This window comes from Coturnix japonica, unplaced genomic scaffold, assembly GCF_054131305.1.
Source record: "Coturnix japonica strain WE unplaced genomic scaffold, WE-NBRP24 Scf070, whole genome shotgun sequence".
NCBI classification, from domain to species: Eukaryota; Metazoa; Chordata; class Aves; order Galliformes; family Phasianidae; genus Coturnix; species Coturnix japonica.
In genome coordinates this window covers 638,514-656,157 of record NW_028188973.1, presented here as the reverse complement: position 1 = coordinate 656,157, position 17,644 = coordinate 638,514, and the positions used below count along the sequence as shown (strand labels likewise).

The window sequence follows — 17,644 nt, the reverse complement described above, 5'->3', positions numbered from 1 at the left end:
TGTTTGATCTTTCAAATGATCTGTGATAGGAAGTCTGCCACAGATTAACTGCTGGAATTCCACTGTCAATTCTCTAATTTGACTATAGTAATGTACAGAACAATTACGGATTTCCTTTCTAGATTAGGAAAAAAATTCTGACATATGAGTGATAAAGCAAGGAGTGACCTATTGGATGGTCATTTCTGGTTGGATTCAAGCTGTCTTTGGGCCAAGAGAGTCTGTTATGGTTAGAAACGCTTTGTTCTAACTCAGCTGTCAGTGTCTTACAAGAAAGACTTAGGAGACCCATTTTCACAACAAGGCTAATAGTACGACCCTCCTACTAACTTTTAACCATCATAGAGTAAGTCGCCATGGACTTCTATCTACATTTTACACTCTTACATCTTTATAAAACAAAAAAGTAACTTCTGACATCTGTGGGATGATTTGTTGGGCATCACTTTTTGAAACTATGTTAGGAAGTAAAAAAGGAACAAAGCCATTGCTTCTAAGAGTAAAATGTGCAGTATAAAATGAAGTGAAATACTATACACCACTTTCTACTTAACTCATTCCCAAAGCTAATTCCCACTGCACACTGTGCAGTGCTTCCTAATTTAAAGCTGAGCCTCTTAGTCATAAAAGAACCAGAGGACATAACGGATCCAGGAACACGCTGAACAACATTTCCAAGGCTTAGGTTGTCGTGGAACTCAGAGTTTCCTGTGAAAACTAAGGTCTCCAGTTCATCACAATGTAAAGCAAGAAAAAAATTAAATCCTCTGAGTTTTAAGAGAACCAGAAAAAAGCACTGAGATCTTATTTAGTAGTAGTAGTACTAATGGACAACTGAAAGCCTCAACAAGGGAAAACGCCAAACAGTCATGGGTGCTTTGGCTCTCATTTCATTTTACAAACCCTACAATCTTTTGCTGCATGTATCTCAAGTGGAAAAACATCCTCTTTCTATTACTTCTTACTCTTACTGAGAATTGTAAACAAGTGTCTGAACTAGAATATGGAACAGAAATTCAGATGCAGACTCTGCCTAAATGTAAATGTACCTACTTCATGCGTGTATCTATGCAATGAGCATTCCTTTTAATAAAAGTGAAATTACTGCCATACCTGATTCCAGATAGACTGTCAAAAGCATGCAGGTCCAGCACATTGGAAAGATCAACTCTGCACAGATAGGGAGAGAAAGAAAGCTTTGTATTTTCACTGCATGTAAGAATTATGTGTACTGAAGCTTCGATTACTCATTTTTAAACATATAAATAATTGTTCATGTCTGTTGTTTTTTTTTCCTGATCTCTTATTCCAATGCAAAGCACCAGAAGCTAGCCCTATTTTCAGATGTCAGCAGTCAGTGCTATCTACCGTGGAGTAAAGCAGCTTTCAGCTGTACAGTAATATGGGAGCATAAAAAGAGAATTTTAGTGAATACAGTTAAAGAATAAATTAATACTAAACAAACAAACAAACAAACAAACAAACAAAAACCACACAAGAATCTGTTTTCTGAAAGATGTGCTTTGTATTGGATGCCTAAGTGTTATCTAATTCTCTGATGGGAACAATCGTTCTGTACCTCTTTGAACACAAGCACACATTAAAACACAGTACAGGTAGGTATGCATGTGCACAGCCAACAGATCATAATGAAAGCTTGGTAAAAATAATGTCAGTGGGACAGGATTTGGTACTTGTTGGAATACAGGTTAATCTAATACCTCGACCTTTGTGTCTCCAAAATTTCGACAAGTCCATTTATTGACCTAAAACAAATAGAAAAAAGCAAAATGAGGTGCAAACGCAACTCTAATATATCAATTGAACAATTTAACAATGTAGAGCAATACAAGAAACATAACGACATCTCTCACACTGTTACTAAATGTTTTACAGTCCAAGAGGCATCAAGAAAAAGTTTGCTTTTGTGACATTTTATAGCCGAACCAAGGTCAAAATTCACAACTTCTGACAATAAAATACTACTACTGAACATAGCATTTTTCTTCTCCCAGTACAAACTGCAAGGTTAAGAATTCTCAAGAGTCTGAACCACAAATAACGTTGCAAAGTATTTCTCAATATTCCATTTTGTCTGTCAGGGTACTGAGAAAGATGGAACACACCTTTGAACACTGCTTTGATTCAGCCCGTTTGTTCTTTTACATCCATGACAATTATTCAGATATCTTCCATACCCCTTTAGATTTGCTAATAAACATGTATGTACTACCAGACACTGCCCCCTGTAGTTAACTCAGACAAATGGCAACAGCTGCCCAATAGTATAAGAATGTGAGCACTTAAGACAAAGGTCTATTATAAGGCATTTTTTAGGCCTAATTTAGCCAAGGAAACGGTGTGGAGTTGCACCAGAAGAGGGTCAGGTTGGGTATTAGGAAAAGGTTCTTCACCAGAGGGCGGTAGACATGGAACAGCCCCAAGCAGCCAGAGTTCAAGGAACATTTGGAGAAAGCTCTCAGACATAGAATTGGAATTTTGGGTGGTCCTGAGTAGAGCCAGAGGTTGGAGTCAATGGTCCTTGAAGGTTCCTTCCAACTTAAGAGCATTCTTGGATTCTATTCTATAATTCTACACTTCTGAGCAGGTAACATCAAATCTTACTTAGGCAAGCTGATAAGACTGTGGAAGCACAGAAATGCACTGGAAACATCTCCAGAAAGGGGCAGACTCTTTTTCACTGCTTTCTCACTGCTCTTTTTCACTACACGATCTGTTGGAACAATCATGAGATCTAATTTCTAATAACATTTGAGCATGTACAATGTCACGGTTATACCAGAAATTTCATACCTGACAGTTGGTCTGACTTTATTCAATTCTTCCCTTGACACCAAATCCGTTTTATTGACGATTACAAGATCAGCTAATGCAACCTGCCTATGCATTTGGAAAAAGAAAAAAGGAACACCTTGAACAAGCAGTTTTTTGTAAGGCAGAAGCAGTATGTCTCTCATAGCACTGTAAAATTACTAGATTGTAAGTACAGGAAGGCAAACATTAACCAAACCATCAGCCAACTAAAACATCATGGAATGACTACAGTATTAGCTTCTTGAGGTGACTTGTGGCTTGTGCATTTCAGTAGACAAAAGTAGCAGCAGCCAGTGACATGAAAGACAAGCCATGGCCACTGAAATGTTTACAAGCACAGCATGCTGAGGCTTTTTCACTGCTAGCAAAAATGTATAGCTAATGGTGAGGAGACTATACTGGAAACTGTTTTTGTAGCTGAAAGTTGAGCTTCTATCAACCTGTTATTTGTACTCTATCTGTTGTAGTTTCCATGGAAATAAAGAGGAGGCATTATTTTCAGATCAACCTACTTGTTAGAAAATTCATATCTAAGCAGAATGATCAAATGAAGTACAGAGTAATTTTTGTTTTCTACCTTTGTGTAAAAGCAAGGGAGGGGAAAACCTTAGAAAAGAAAAAGAATCAATTTTGAATGATCTTCCGCACAGCGCAGTCACTGACTATGATTAAAAAAGTGGTTTTGATATCCATACCGAGATGCTTCGTTGACAAGGCCTTCTGGCTTCTCCTCTGTCAAGTGCTAGACAATAATTAAAACAACTGGATTGAGCATGTTTAAAAAACGCTCAAATTAATTTGCATTTAAACTATGCCAAATTCATTTTACACAATGTATGATTTTCATTCATACTGCTTAAGTTACTACGTTGTAAGGAACTGTTTTTATGGCCAACTATCAATGAAAAAGCTAGAAATGAAAAACTATTTCTGCACTTACCAATCCTCACTGTTCTGTAGGTCTGTTCTTTCAGTACACTTTACTTAGATGCCTCTGTTACCTGACATTTTATTCTACTTCCAGGCAACTACATCATCTGTTAATCCGATACAGTATGTAGTAGTCTGCCTCACTCTCTCACCCTGGGAATGAACCTATTGGTTCTTTTTTCATCTTCTTTCCATTCTATTGCAGTCTCTTCCAGATCATACAGCTCATGGACACCTTGGACTCTCTCTTGATGAGATTTGCCTTGAATAGATACGAGTCCCTTACCAGAAAAATAACTCTTAGAGTATATAAACAAACCTTTAAAAACAAAATACTTATGGAGAAAAAAAACCAAAACAACTTTACAAGTACACAGAGCAGGGAAAAACCTCTGACAAATATGCAGAGGTTGATCAAAATAACAATGCAACAGAGTCATCTCTTGTAACAACCATTCTTACAATTAAGAATTATACTTTGCTATACTCTGCCTTCAGCTTCTCATTTGGACCGTTACCTGGAATATTTGTGCAAATTTCAATGTCATCTCCTACCATGCCACTTTGATTGTATGTATGATATATGTCTCTATGAAAGCCTCATCACCTGTCCAAGGTGATGTAAAATAGGCAAAAATGCTGAGTCTGTTCCCACTGAGTTCTCATGCTTAACACTTACACTGTCTTGAAACAGAATCTCTCAATAGCAGAGAAAGAACAAATATCTGGGTGGTGAAATGACTAGCAATGGAATTAACAACGGAATACTTTCAAAACTAAGTCCATTAACTCACATGCCAAACGTTGCACTAAAAGAGTTTTCATCACTAGAAAACTGTCTAAAATATCATGTAAATATTACTTTGATCCCAAAGCTCAGTACAACAGAAGCATACTTCTAATCAGCAGTACAGCTAATGACTACAACAGACAGCTTGAAGTGCATCAGCACTGCTGGCTTTATGCTGCTGTTGTTCTACTTGTCAAGAAATAAACCTTTCTTCCAGTGAAGTAGAAATAATTACCTTGCTGCCTGTGACACACATATGTTCTCAGGAAACAAATCACAGCACATTCGATTGTTTTCCTTAGACCTTGTCTAATCATACAATCGACTTTTTTATCATTTACTTAGCTTTGTGGTTTAAGGAAAATGAAAGTATATCCTCAAGCATCACCAACGTTCACCTCAGAACTATGCAATGAATCGTACACGGGGATGAATACACTTATGTGTAAATCACATCTTTAAAACTGCAGCCTGATGTAATAAAAAAATTTTAGGTGGACCATAACTAGCATTGTGCTGCATTGTTACACTCAATTAAACTTCTGTTTATTATGCCAATAACTGTAATCGTGGACAGAAACCTGTAACTACATCCCTAGCTAAGGAGCCATCTAGGTGAAATGGATGAGACCTTTCAGAGCAAAGGAGGGGAAAACAACATCACCTCCTTTCACTTATGTCCTGATCATTCATCCTGTCCCACTCATGTTTGGGACTGCAAGTCTCCCCTTTCACTACACAGCAAGTAGTACTGTGGTTTGCTTCTCCGTCAGCTACCTTGAGTGGTCTCATTGGCCGGCAGGTATTTAAGTGTCTCTACATGGATCAATGACAAACTGATGTTCTCTCTTTTGTCTGCTCTTTGACCTGTATGTGGCTGACAATACACTGCAGTTTCTTTCCATTTAAAAAGAGGGAAAGCACAAAACAAAGAGGTTGGAAGTTTCAGGCAAACCTTCAGTCTTATGACATCCGTGGTACATCCAGTCCTATCTTTCACATTCTTTTCCCACAGAAGATTCTACAAAGAGGAAAAATGTTTTCACAAACACAACAGCGTAAGATGATTTTCTACAAAAGGACACAATGATTTCGCACTTGACTGCGATGTATTCATATTTACCTGTATAAAGAGATTAAGGTTTTCTTCCTTAATATTTCCTAGGACTTCAAGTGTTACTGTCACTATGTCCTGTAAATGGAAAGACACACAAGACAGACAAGATAGATGCTTAAAAGCAGCATTTACCACACAACTGCTTATACTCTAAAGGAGTGACAGGCCAGACCCTTTCCCCTTCAATTATTTATTAAAAATCAAAACCACAAAACAGACAAAATACTGTATTTTCTCTCTAAATAAAACACAATCACCAAGATAAAAATGCAATTTACACTGTAATATGCAAGGATTGTTTTATTGCACAGAGCAAGAGAGAAGATTCTACCCTGACATAAATAAAAGCTGGGTTACATATCTGGAAAAACAAAGCATTTCACATTCCTAACCTTCTAGCACACGTGCCATTATAGGATTTATATCAAATTTATAGGAAAACCTAATTCACTGTTACAGGTTGATCTGTTGATTTTCTGTGTAAAAACAAAGGGAAGCACTCACAGAATGTGTCTCTCTAACACCTTAATTAATGCAAAGTTGTGAACAGCAACTCCCCAATATCTACAAACACTGACATCATTTCGACCTACGGGATAAATATCAGGTGTAAGTATAGGGCTCAATTCTCAAATCTCAATTGCTCAATAAGGACAAATATTGAAAAGAATAGTATTACTTGTCTGTTGTAGTAATGTACAAGAACACTGTTTCCAACAACAGAACTCTTAAACCATATTTGAAAGCAGAACTCAGTATATACATTTACTATCTATCTGTATCAAAGTACATGGCATTCAGTGTAATATTCCAGAGATCTTAAACATACTATTCTCTACCTGAAACCTTCTGAAAAAATAAGATGATTAGTATGCCATGGTTGCAGTTATCCTGAACTATCTTCTAACAGCGAGACTGAAGCAGTGCTTGTTGTAATTACCTTGTCGAGATGTGCATTTGTTGTCTTCATACTCTCCAATTTTTTCTGCAAGCTGTAAACAAGCAGATGTTGCATTTGCACTGGATGGATGCAGTGTCATTATCTCAAACAAGATCTACACAAACTCTTCAGTACTGCAGACCAAAACTAAAGTGCTGTTATCAAAGTAATTTTCAACTGTTAATTCAGCTTTAATCTCAGAATAGTTATGTTTAATTATGTTTGTTTGATCTTTCAAATGATCTGTGATAGGAAGTCTGCCACAGATTAACTGCTGGAATTCCACTGTCAATTATCTAACTTGACTATAGTAATGGACAGAACAATTACGGATTTCCTTTCTAGATTAGGAAAAAAATTCTGACCTATGAGTGATAAAGCAAGGAGTGACCTATTGGATGGTCATTTCTGGTTGGATTCAAGCTGTCCTTGGGCCAAGAGAGTCTGTTATGGTTAGAAACGCTTTGTTCTAACTCAGCTGTCAGTGTCTTACAAGAAAGACTTAGGAGACCCATTTTCACAACAAGGCTAGTAGTACGACCTAATAACTTTTAACCATCATAGAGTAAGTCGCCACGGACTTCTATATACATTTTACACTCTTACATCTTTATAAAACAAAAAAGTAACTTCTGACATCTGTGGGATGATTTGTGGGGCATCACTTTTTGAAACTATGTTAGGAAGTAAAAAAGGAACAAAGCCATTGCTTCTAAGAGTAAAATGTGCAGTATAAAATGAAGTGAAATACTATACACCACTTTCTACTTAACTCATTCCCAAAGCTAATTCCCACTGCACACTGTGCAGTGCTTCCTAATTTAAAGCTGAGCCTCTTAGTCATAAAAGAACCAGAGGACATAACGGATCCAGGAACACGCTGAACAACATTTCCAAGGCTTAGGTTGTTGTGGAACTCAGAGTTTCCTGTGAAAACTAAGGTCTCCAGTTCATCACAATGTAAAGCAAGAAAAAAATTAAATCCTCTGAGTTTTAAGAGAACCAGAAAAAAGCACTGAGATCTTATTTAGTAGTAGTAGTACTAATGGACAACTTAAAGCCTCAACAAGGGAAACGGGGGGAAAACGCCAAACAATCGTGGGTGCTTTGGCTCTCATTTCATTTTACAAACCCTACAATCTTTTGCTGCATGTATCTCAAGTGGAAAAACATCCTCTTTCTAGTACTTCTTACTCTTACTGAGAATTGTAAACAAGTGTCTGAACTAGAATATGGAACAGAAATTCAGATGCAGACTCTGCCTAAATGTAAATGTACCTACTTCATGCGTGTATCTATGCAATGAGCATTCCTTTTAATAAAAGTGAAATTATTGCCATACCTGATTCCAGATAGACTGTCAAAAGCATGCAGGTCCAGCACATTGGAAAGATCAACTCTGCACAGATAGGGAGAGAAAGAAAGCTTTGTATTTTCACTGCATGTAAGAATTATGTGTACTGAAGCTTCGATTACTCATTTTTAAAAATACCAATAATTGTTCATGTTTGTTGTTTTTTTTTCCTGATCTCTTATTCCAATGCAAAGCACCAGAAGCTAGCCCTATTTTCAGATGTCAGCAGTCAGTGCTATCTACCATGGAGTAAAGCAGCTTTCAGCTGTACAGTAATATGGGAGCATAAAAAGAGAATTTTAGTGAATACAGTTAAAAAATAAATTAATACTAAAAAAAAACCAAACAAACAAACAAACAAAACCACACAAGAATCTGTTTTCTGAAAGATGTGATTTGTATTGGATGCCTAAGTGTTATCTAATTCTCTGATGGGAACAATCGTTCTGTACCTCTTTGAACACAAGCACACATTAAAACACAGTACAGGTAGGTATGCATGTGCACAGCCAACAGATCATAATGAAAGCTTGGTAAAAATAATGTCAGTGGGACAGGATTTGGTACTTGTTGGAATACAGGTTAATCTAATACCTCGACCTTTGTGTCTCCAAAATTTCGACAAGTCCATTTATTGACCTAAAATAAATAGAAAAAAGCAAAATGAGGTGCAAACGCAACTGTAATATATCGATTGAACAATTTAACAATGTAGAGCAATACAAGAAACATAACAACATCTCTCACACTGTTACTCAATGTTTTACAGTCCAAGAGGCATCAAGAAAAAGTTTGCTTTTGTGACATTTTATAGCCGAACCAAGGTCAAAATTCACAACTTCTGACAATAAAATATTACTACTGAACAGAGCATTTTTCTTCTCCCAGTACAAACTGCAAGGTTAAGAATTCTCAAGAGTCTGAACCACAAATAACATTGCAAAGTATTTCTCAATATTCCATTTTGTCTGCCAGGGTACTGAGAAAGATGGAACACACCTTTGAACACTGCTTTGATTCAGCCCATTTGTTCTTTTACATCCATGACAATTATTCAGATATCTTCCATACCCCTTTAGATTTGCTAATAAACATGTATGTACTACCAGACACTGCCCCCTGTAGTTAACTCAGACAAATGGCAACAGCTGCCCAATAGTATAAGAATGTGAGCACTTAAGACAAAGGTCTATTATAAGGCATTTTTTAGGCCTAATTTAGCCAAGGAAACGGTGTGGAGTTGCACCAGAAGAGGGTCAGGTTGGGTATTAGGAAAAGGTTCTTCACCAGAGGGCGGTAGACATGGAACAGCCCCAAGCAGCCAGAGTTCAAGGAACATTTGGAGAAAGCTCTCAGACATAGAATTGGAATTTTGGGTGGTCCTGAGTAGAGCCAGAGGTTGGAGTCAATGGTCCTTGAAGGTTCCTTCCAACTTAAGAGCATTCTTGGATTCTATTCTATAATTCTACACTTCTGAGCAGGTAACATCAAATCTTACTTAGGCAAGCTGATAAGACTGTGGAAGCACAGAAATGCACTGGAAACATCTCCAGAAAGGGGCAGACTCTTTTTCACTGCTTTCTCACTGCTCTTTTTCACTACACGATCTGTTGGAACAATCATGAGATCTAATTTCTAATAACATTTGAGCACATACAATGTCACGGTTAAACCAGAAATTTCATACCTGACAGTTGGTCTGACTTTATTCAATTCTTCCCACGAAACCAAACACGTTTTATTGACGATTACAAGATCAGCTAATGCAACCTGCCTATGCATTTGGAAAAAGAAAAAAGGAACACCTTGAACAAGCAGTTTTTTGTAAGGCAGAAGCAGTATGTCTCTCATAGCACTGTAAAATTACTAGATTGTTAGTACAGGAAGGCAAACATTAACCAAACCATCAGCCAACTAAAACATCATGGAATGACTACAGTATAAGCTTCTTGAGGTTACTTGTGGCTTGTGCATTTCAGTAGACAAAAGTAGCAGCAGACAGTGACATGAAAGACAAGCCATGGCCACTGAAATGTTTACAAGCACAGCATGCTGAGGCTTTCTCACTGCTAGCAAAAATGTATAGCTAATGGTGAGGAGACTATACTGAAAACTGTTTTTGTAGCTGAAAGTTGAGCTTCTATCAACCTGTTATTTGTACTCTATCTGTTGTAGTTTCCATGGAAAAAAAGAGGAGGCATTATTTTCAGATCAACCTACTTATTAGAAAATTCACATCTAAGCAGAATGATCAAACGAAGTACAGAGTAAGTTTTGTTTTCTACCTTTGTTTAAAAGCAAGGGAGGGGAAAACCTTAGAAAAGAAAAAGAATCAATTTTGAATGATCTTCCGCACAGTGCAGTCACTGACTATGATTAAAAATGTGGTTTTGATATCCATACCGAGATGCTTCGTTGACAAGGCCTTCTGGCTTCTCCTCTCTCAAGTTGGGACAATAATTAAAACAACTGGATTAAGCATGTTTAAAAAATGCTCAAATTAATTTGCATTTAAACTATGCCAAATTCATTTTACACAATGTATGATTTTCATTCATACTGCTTAAGTGACTACATTGTAAGGAACTGTTTTTATGGCCAACTATCAATGAAAAAGCTAGAAATGAAAAACTATTTCTGCACTTACCAATCCTCACTGTTCTGTAGGTCTGTTCTTTCAGTACACTTTACTTAGATGCCTCTGTTACCTGACATTTTATTCTACTTCCAGGCAACTAAATCATCTGTTAATCCGATACAGTATGTAGTAGTCCAACCCTCTGACCTCTCCTCCCCGTAGCTGCCATTACAGTCATTCAATTACCTGACTTACAACCTTAAGTCACTTGTTACCACACTGGTGTCAGAGATATGTTCTTACTCCTCCTGCTGCTAGTCATACGGATCAATGACAGTCTCTAAGACAAAGTTCTCCCACAAATTCCATAGCAATGCAAAAATTTATTTGAAATACAACCAAGATTCTTGAGTGAAATGATAGAACCTAGAACAAAACTATTGTCGTGAACCTGCTTTACCAGGATTGGACTTGATGATCCCCAGTTGTCCATTCCAACCCCCACAGATCTGAGATTCCATGAATCACATGTCAAGTAACCTGACAACTCTTTGCAGAGATGCTGCTGCCTTGGTAAGAAGCTGAAAATTGCATGCTTATCAGTTCTTTGTTCCTGTTCAAAACACAGTACTAGTGAGCCACAATAAACGAAATATATCCTTATTTGTTGTAAGAATTAAAGCAATTGTAAAAAAATTAACCAAAATGAACATCATTGCAACAGCTGTTCTGGGTAGCAGTTTATCTAAAACATGTGGGAAATCCAGTATCTTACCTGCAATCCATGCTTTGCATAAACAACAGATACAATACCTAAAGGGAGAACATTAAAATGGAGTAAAACCATTAGCTGCTTTAAGCACTCCTTTCCACACAACTATCATCACATTTGAAATCGTTCCTAGTATTTTCAGAACTCCCAGCATATCGCAACACAGCACTTGTCACCTGATTAGTTTGCCTTAGTAACTCATACCTGTAGCTAAAAAAAGTCCACCAAACCAGGCTAGAGAAATTCTTATTTTTTGCTTGTTTTAGTGAATTGGAAAAGCTCTTCCAGTACAGAAGCAACAAAACAAGTAACTGGACCTCTGACAAGAAATCTGAGGATATGAAAACCAAGATTATGTCTCTAAATAACAGTCATTAAATTACCTGACTTGCAACCTTAAGTCACTTGTTACCACACTGGTGTCAGAGATATGTTCTTACTCCTCCTGCTGCTAGTCATACGGATCAATGACAGTCTCTAAGACAAAGTTCTCCCACAAATTCCATAGCAATGCAAAAATTTATTTGAAATACAAACAAGATTCTTGAGTGAAATGATAGAACCTAGAACAAAACTATTGTCGTGAACCTGCTTTAGCAGGACTGGACTTGATGATCCCCAGTTGTCCATTCCAACCCCCACAGTTCTGAGATTCCATGAATCACATGTCAAGTCACATACGACTCTGAGACAGGCACCTCCTTTCTAAATAAAACTCTTAAAGGTTAAAAGGAACATTGGTGCTGATATATGTGAACCATGAACAGGGCTCAGCTGCTTTATCTCCAGGCATTTTCTGGCCATGTGCATGGAGAGCTTACCCCGTTGGCCGCGGCCATCTGGACGACGATCTCGATGGCCGTCTTGCTCAAGTAGCGGCCGTCGCTGCCCACCACCATGGTGCAGCCCTGGCGGTCGCGGAGATCGACGGAGGAGAGCAGGCTCTGCACGAAGTTGGGCAGGTAGTTGCGCTGGCTCTCCAAGAGCCCCGTGGGGCGCCGCAGCCCCCCGCCGCCCGTCGGCCGCTGGTCCTCGTAGGGCGTCGTCTGCACCGTCAGCACCGGGATGGGGTTCCTCTCCATAGCGATGCCCGGTGCCGCCCGCCCGGCCGCGGCTCCACTGCGGAGCGGCGGCCTCACACAGGCTCCCGGTCGGAGCCAACGGCGGGGCGAAGAGAGGCGGTTCCGTCCGCCTCAGCGGCGCGGGCTCGGGCTCCCTGACGGCCGGCCCCCGCGGGACGGAGGCGGGTCGGCTCGCCCCTCGGAGGCCCGGGGGGCGGTGGGACAGCGGCGCAGCGGGGGTGCCTGGGAGGGCGCGGGGTCGCGCCGCCCCTTCCCCGTTCGGCGGAGCCCCGCCGGCGACTTCCCAGAGCCGTGCCGTCTGCAGGATGCCCACTGCTCCCAAGGCTGATCCCAGGGAGCCCTCCTGCTGGAGGGGACACCTCCCTCTAGACCAGCTTGCTCAAAGCCTGCTCACGCTTCTTTTCATGCAGTCTAGGCTACTGGTGGCCTTCTGGGCTGCAAGCACGCATTGACAGCTCATATTGAATCTTACCTCAACCCACAGCCCCACAGCCCTCTCCTCAGGGCTGCTCTCAAGCCATTTCTCTGCCCAACATGTATCTGTGCTCAACGCAGGGGCAGGAAAAAAAGGTTCAGACAAGCTTAAGAGTGATGACTTCAGGGATGCCACATCTGTCTTTCCCAGTGGTTTCTCTTCATCAAAGGTATGTTATGACACAGCCTTCTTTATCTTCCATCACCCTTTCCCAGGAGTGCTGCAGGCCATGTTTCCTGCACACTGGTACTTGGGCACAATGCAGCCTTCCACGTTTAACATTCATAGCTTTCCTTTTTCTTTTTTCTTTTCCTTTTTTTTTTTTTTTCTGCTGCCTTTTTGCACTGACTTATCAGAGCTTGTGTACTCAACAGCCATCAACAAAACTATCTTTTAATGTGGCAAAGATGAGTTATCAGGTTGGGCAGTTCTTCAAAACACATAAATTGCTCCCGGTACCTACAGAGCTAAACAGAGGAGCCGCACAGCACGCGTGGTCTATAACAGAAGTGAGGATTTCATACACCAGCATCCATCCAGTTTCCAATTCCTTTGGAGAGTGGCTAAAACCTTTTTTCAGTTTTGCTAATTCAGTGGCAGAAAACGGAATTTCTTTAACATTCATTTGAGGATCCAGGTCCTCTCCATTATCAAAGGTATATTCTGTTTTTATTAGAGGGCGCAAAGGGGCTATTGGGGTTTCAATCTTATCAAAACTTTGTTTCGTTTCTTTCAGTTCTTCCTGAGGATACAGTTTTTCTTGTGGTGCACCATGCATATCAGTGTCACCCGCATCTTTATATGTTAAAATTTCCTTAAAAGCCATTTGTAACAAGGCCGAATTATGTCTCTCTCTTTCCAATTGTACTTCTAGATTTCCAATTTGGTTTTGCAAGGCTTTCACGAGTTCCTGGGTTGTTTTAACTGTTTCTTGTAACGACTGTATAGTCTGGTTTTCCGCCTCGAGCTGCTGGTCTCGGAACTCCACGGCTGCTTTTAAAGCAGCACCGAGTACCGCACAAATAAATGATTTGCCTTTCCCGGCTCGGGTACGAGCCCCATGTTGTAAAACGCAAATGCGGTCAGAAACAGCCTGCAAGTTATACCAGTTTTCACGTGCCCAGTCCATCCCTGATGACGATGGCCGAGACGCGTTCTTTTCAAGGATATCAAACAACATATTTTCACCTTCCATAGCAAATGTAATTTTACTCACAACAAAATCTACAGGCAACAAAATCTACGTTGAGGGAGGAGGAGGTGATTCCTTATCTCCTCAGAGAGGCGAACACTGAACAAAACCAACAACTGCTCAAAACACTCCTTTACACAAAAGACCAAACGACTCAATCAACACTTCCAAAGAAAGTGTAAACACCTCAATCTGTCCTGGCTATCCTGGCAAGCCACAACGAAAAACTTCAACCTTCAAGCAACAAAAGTTAGAAATAACTTCTAAGTTTCTCAAAAGTAATAAACTTCTTGGAGAAGCACACGCCAATTCCCCAGGAGGTGCACACACAAAACTTTTTAAAACCAAAGGTACGTCACAAGATACTTAAAACCACTACAATGCAAAATAGACTCCCCAGGGAGGCACACACGTGTAAAACAAAAGCAAACAGTCCAAATTAATTCATACGTCCCCGAGAGGTAGACACGTAAGAGAGAAAGTTTCAGAATGCGGAGCGGTCTTCCTGGAGAGGTGCTCACATCAAATGAAGTTATCAAAACAATCGCTCCTTGCAACTCCAGGAGAAACAGACAGACAAGTTTTAGAGAAACTAGAAGGACAACACTCTCACGACGAGTATCCTGCCGACTGCGCCAATAAAAATGTCTCGCTCCAATTTAGGAGTGAGGCAAAGGTTCTTTTGATATGTTATGCCCGGCGTGAGATTAAGAAGAAGAGCATTCAAATGTTGATCCGATCAGTTTATTAGAAATGATAGACAGCTGAGGGGATGGGGAAGGGAGAGCGACGAAATATCAAAATTAGGGGGATGGGTGTTGGAAATATCCTCAATAATTTTTGGTCAGGACGGTATATCTGATAAAAGCAGTTTTTATTCGCTATTGCAATGGCGGGCGCCCTGATGGCAGAAGCGTGCCTATGGACATGATGTTACAGTTTTTATACCTTTTCTCCCATATGTTTCCCCCTCCCCTCTCCCCTTTGGTTGGGTATTGCAGGTTACAATTTTACCCGAGGTTTGCATTTGTTAATTACATTCTGAAATTTGTTAGTTCACTTGCTATCTTGCCAGTCGCCATCCTGCTGTTTCTGTTTCCAAGATGTCTCGGTACTCTTATCGCATTGATATGTTGATTTCCTCCAAAGCTTCTTTCATTCTGTCCCAGAAATCGTCGTTAAACAAAGAGCCCGGGGCGGGGGTGATCCCAGTCCTTCCCGATATCTCTTCAGGCACATCCTTAGGTATTTTTACAATGCGTACAACAAAACACTAAAACATACATTGTTGCTAGTTTATACAGGCATATTGTTAATTATTTCAACTTCTCCTCTTTGGATCGTTTATTATTCAGGTCTTCTTTGTCCAGCACCAAAAATCAGTAGTTCTATTTCAGACAGCTGGACAGACAGGAGCTGCAGTCTTTGTACCTAATAACTCTACCTAATAACTACAAACTGCTTCACTTATATAATGAGACCTTGAAATAAAATATTCTTATCTTATTCTAAATGCAGAAACAACATTTGATTCCCACATGGGGAAGGGAAAGTAGGCGATAGAAAAAGGCAGAAAAGAGCAAGAATTACATTAAAGCGGGGAATAGTCACCTCCTGGATGCAGCAGCGTCCCGTAGCACGTTGTTAACGTTGGTCCGGGGCAAAATAAGCGTAGGGGAGAGCAGCAGCGGAGTAGCAGGCTGCAAACAGCAGATCGGTGAATCGCAGAAAAGATGGTCAGAGTACCGTGGTCTCAAGAAGCGAAGTCTCGGGCAGCGAGGTCCCACGGAGCAGAGTCTCGAGCAGCGATCCTGGAAGAAACAGTAGGCAGCAGTAGGACAACGGTGGAGGAATCTGAGGTCAGATATCTAGAAACCTAAAAGGTTCTTCAGCATGCAGGCATCTTCTTCAGCATGCAGGCGTTCACGTAGAGAGGCATCTGATGACAGAAAAGAAGAACGTTATTGCAGAACAAAGCATGTAGAGGCAATAAAATAAATGCTACCACTAGATGGTAGCAAATACTAATTTATTGTATTCTGATAACAGAATATTTGACCCTTAAAAAACAAACAAACAAAATCAAACAGTGAAATCCTGTGAGAAGGGAACAAATGGGATAACTGCCTGACTGGAATAAAACTCTGTTCTCTCAGGAGACAATAACAGAATTTCTCATTGAGGATAATTCACTTAGTAGGCTCCAAATTCTAATTTCCTGGTCAAGTACCTGGCTTGTCTAATAGTTTGAATGTTTGTCTTCTAAGGTGCTAAGCTTTCACAGAATTATAGAATCACAGAAACCTCAGAGTTGGAAGGGACCTCTGATGGCCATCTGGTCCGACTCTCCCACAACGAACAGGAAACTTCAGGGCTTATTCCATGGAACTGGAGTATGAACCTTTCAGTGATCCATACTGCACATGATGTTATGATGTGGAATATTGATAGCAGCATTACAAAACCATGACACAAGGGGCGCATTGTCAGGTGTTTTTTGGCAGGGCTGCACTGAATCCTTTCATCCCACAGGTATTGTGGATATTGGGTTTCCTCTGCTCAGGTGCAACATCTTGTACTTGGATTTATAGAATCTCATACAGTTACTTGTGCCCATTGCTCAGCACTGTCTAGGTCCCTCAGGATGGCATCCTGTCCCTCTGGAGTGTCAACTGCACCCCACAGCTTGGTGCCATCCACAAGCTTGCTAAGGGTGCACTCAACCCCACTGTCAGTATCATTAATGAACATATTAAAGGTAATCAGCCCCAGCATTGGTGTCCAGTTCTTACAGAGCACTGGAGAATTTACAGGTAATAGCCATGTACTCCTTGTAGCAGCTTTTTTTACCTCATGGAGATGGAGAAAGAGACATCTGCCGCTCAAAATGAGCTACGAGATCTCCCTCAGATCAGTGGGCAGAGCAGGGATGTACCCTTGTGAGAGTTGCCCATGTCTCATCTTCATTTTCCATAGAGTGAATACAGAAATAACAAGCCGCATTCCCAAAGGTTCTGTACATGTTTCTGTTCTGCTGAGACTCTAACGAAGCCTGGTCTCCAACGGCAGTTCTCCTAGAAGTATGTCTCCCTCTGCATTCCCAATCTTTCAACACATACGATGCTCTAAACTTACCATCTACAAGGTCTACTGCCCAGTACCTGCACAAAAGTTTGACCTTCCATGTGATGTCAGGACTCACACTGTGTGTCCACGTGTTTGTCACACAGCTGTGGTTACGGCCCTCTGGTACTGTGTTACTGTGGAGATCAATGTAATTAGTCTCTCTAAGGGAAATCTCAGCTGAGATTTCCAGTGTACACACAGCATCCTACCAGGAGCTGCTGAGTCATGCAGAAAGCTGCTGAGACACTGCATTATCAAAATGTGCTTGGGGAAGAAGGCTTGTTATCTGCCAGTGTGTGTTCCAGACGAGTGCAGGAACATTAAGATTCTGCATTAAGTTAGTTGGTTATAGGGAAGGGAGAAGAATGATGCTTGAGGGTTATATGCCCACTAGAATTGAAGTTTGGAAAGTGCGCATTCAGAAATAATTTGATTTCCCAGTAATGGCAATAT

At 40.3% G+C, this 17,644-nt stretch overlaps 1 protein-coding gene across 1 annotated transcript; it reads right to left on the bottom strand.

Moving 5' to 3' along the window:
* Positions 1–3,675: 3,675 nt before the first annotated feature.
* LOC146751650 (uncharacterized) lies at positions 3,676–14,053 on the bottom strand. Its single transcript, XM_085533909.1, has 6 exons — positions 13,909–14,053; positions 13,493–13,863; positions 12,138–12,741; positions 11,320–11,357; positions 11,005–11,157; positions 3,676–5,747 (listed from the first exon to the last, which is right to left on the bottom strand). Exons 1-6 carry the CDS (start codon positions 14,051–14,053, stop codon positions 5,598–5,600), a joined length of 1,461 nt encoding a protein of 486 aa, XP_085390035.1. The 3' UTR covers positions 3,676–5,597.
* Positions 14,054–17,644: the final 3,591 nt, after the last annotated feature.

Coding starts and splice junctions, on each gene's coding strand:
- LOC146751650 (XM_085533909.1), bottom strand. CDS start 14,053: ATGTTGTTTGATATCCTTGAAAAGAACGCGTCTCGGCCATCGTCATCA. Junction 11,358..12,137: donor AGATGGCCGCGGCCAACGGG/GTAAGCTCTCCA, acceptor TTCTCCCTTTAG/GTATTGTATCTGTTGTTTAT. Junction 11,158..11,319: donor ATGCAAAGCATGGATTGCAG/GTAAGATACTGG, acceptor TGTTTTGAACAG/GAACAAAGAACTGATAAGCA.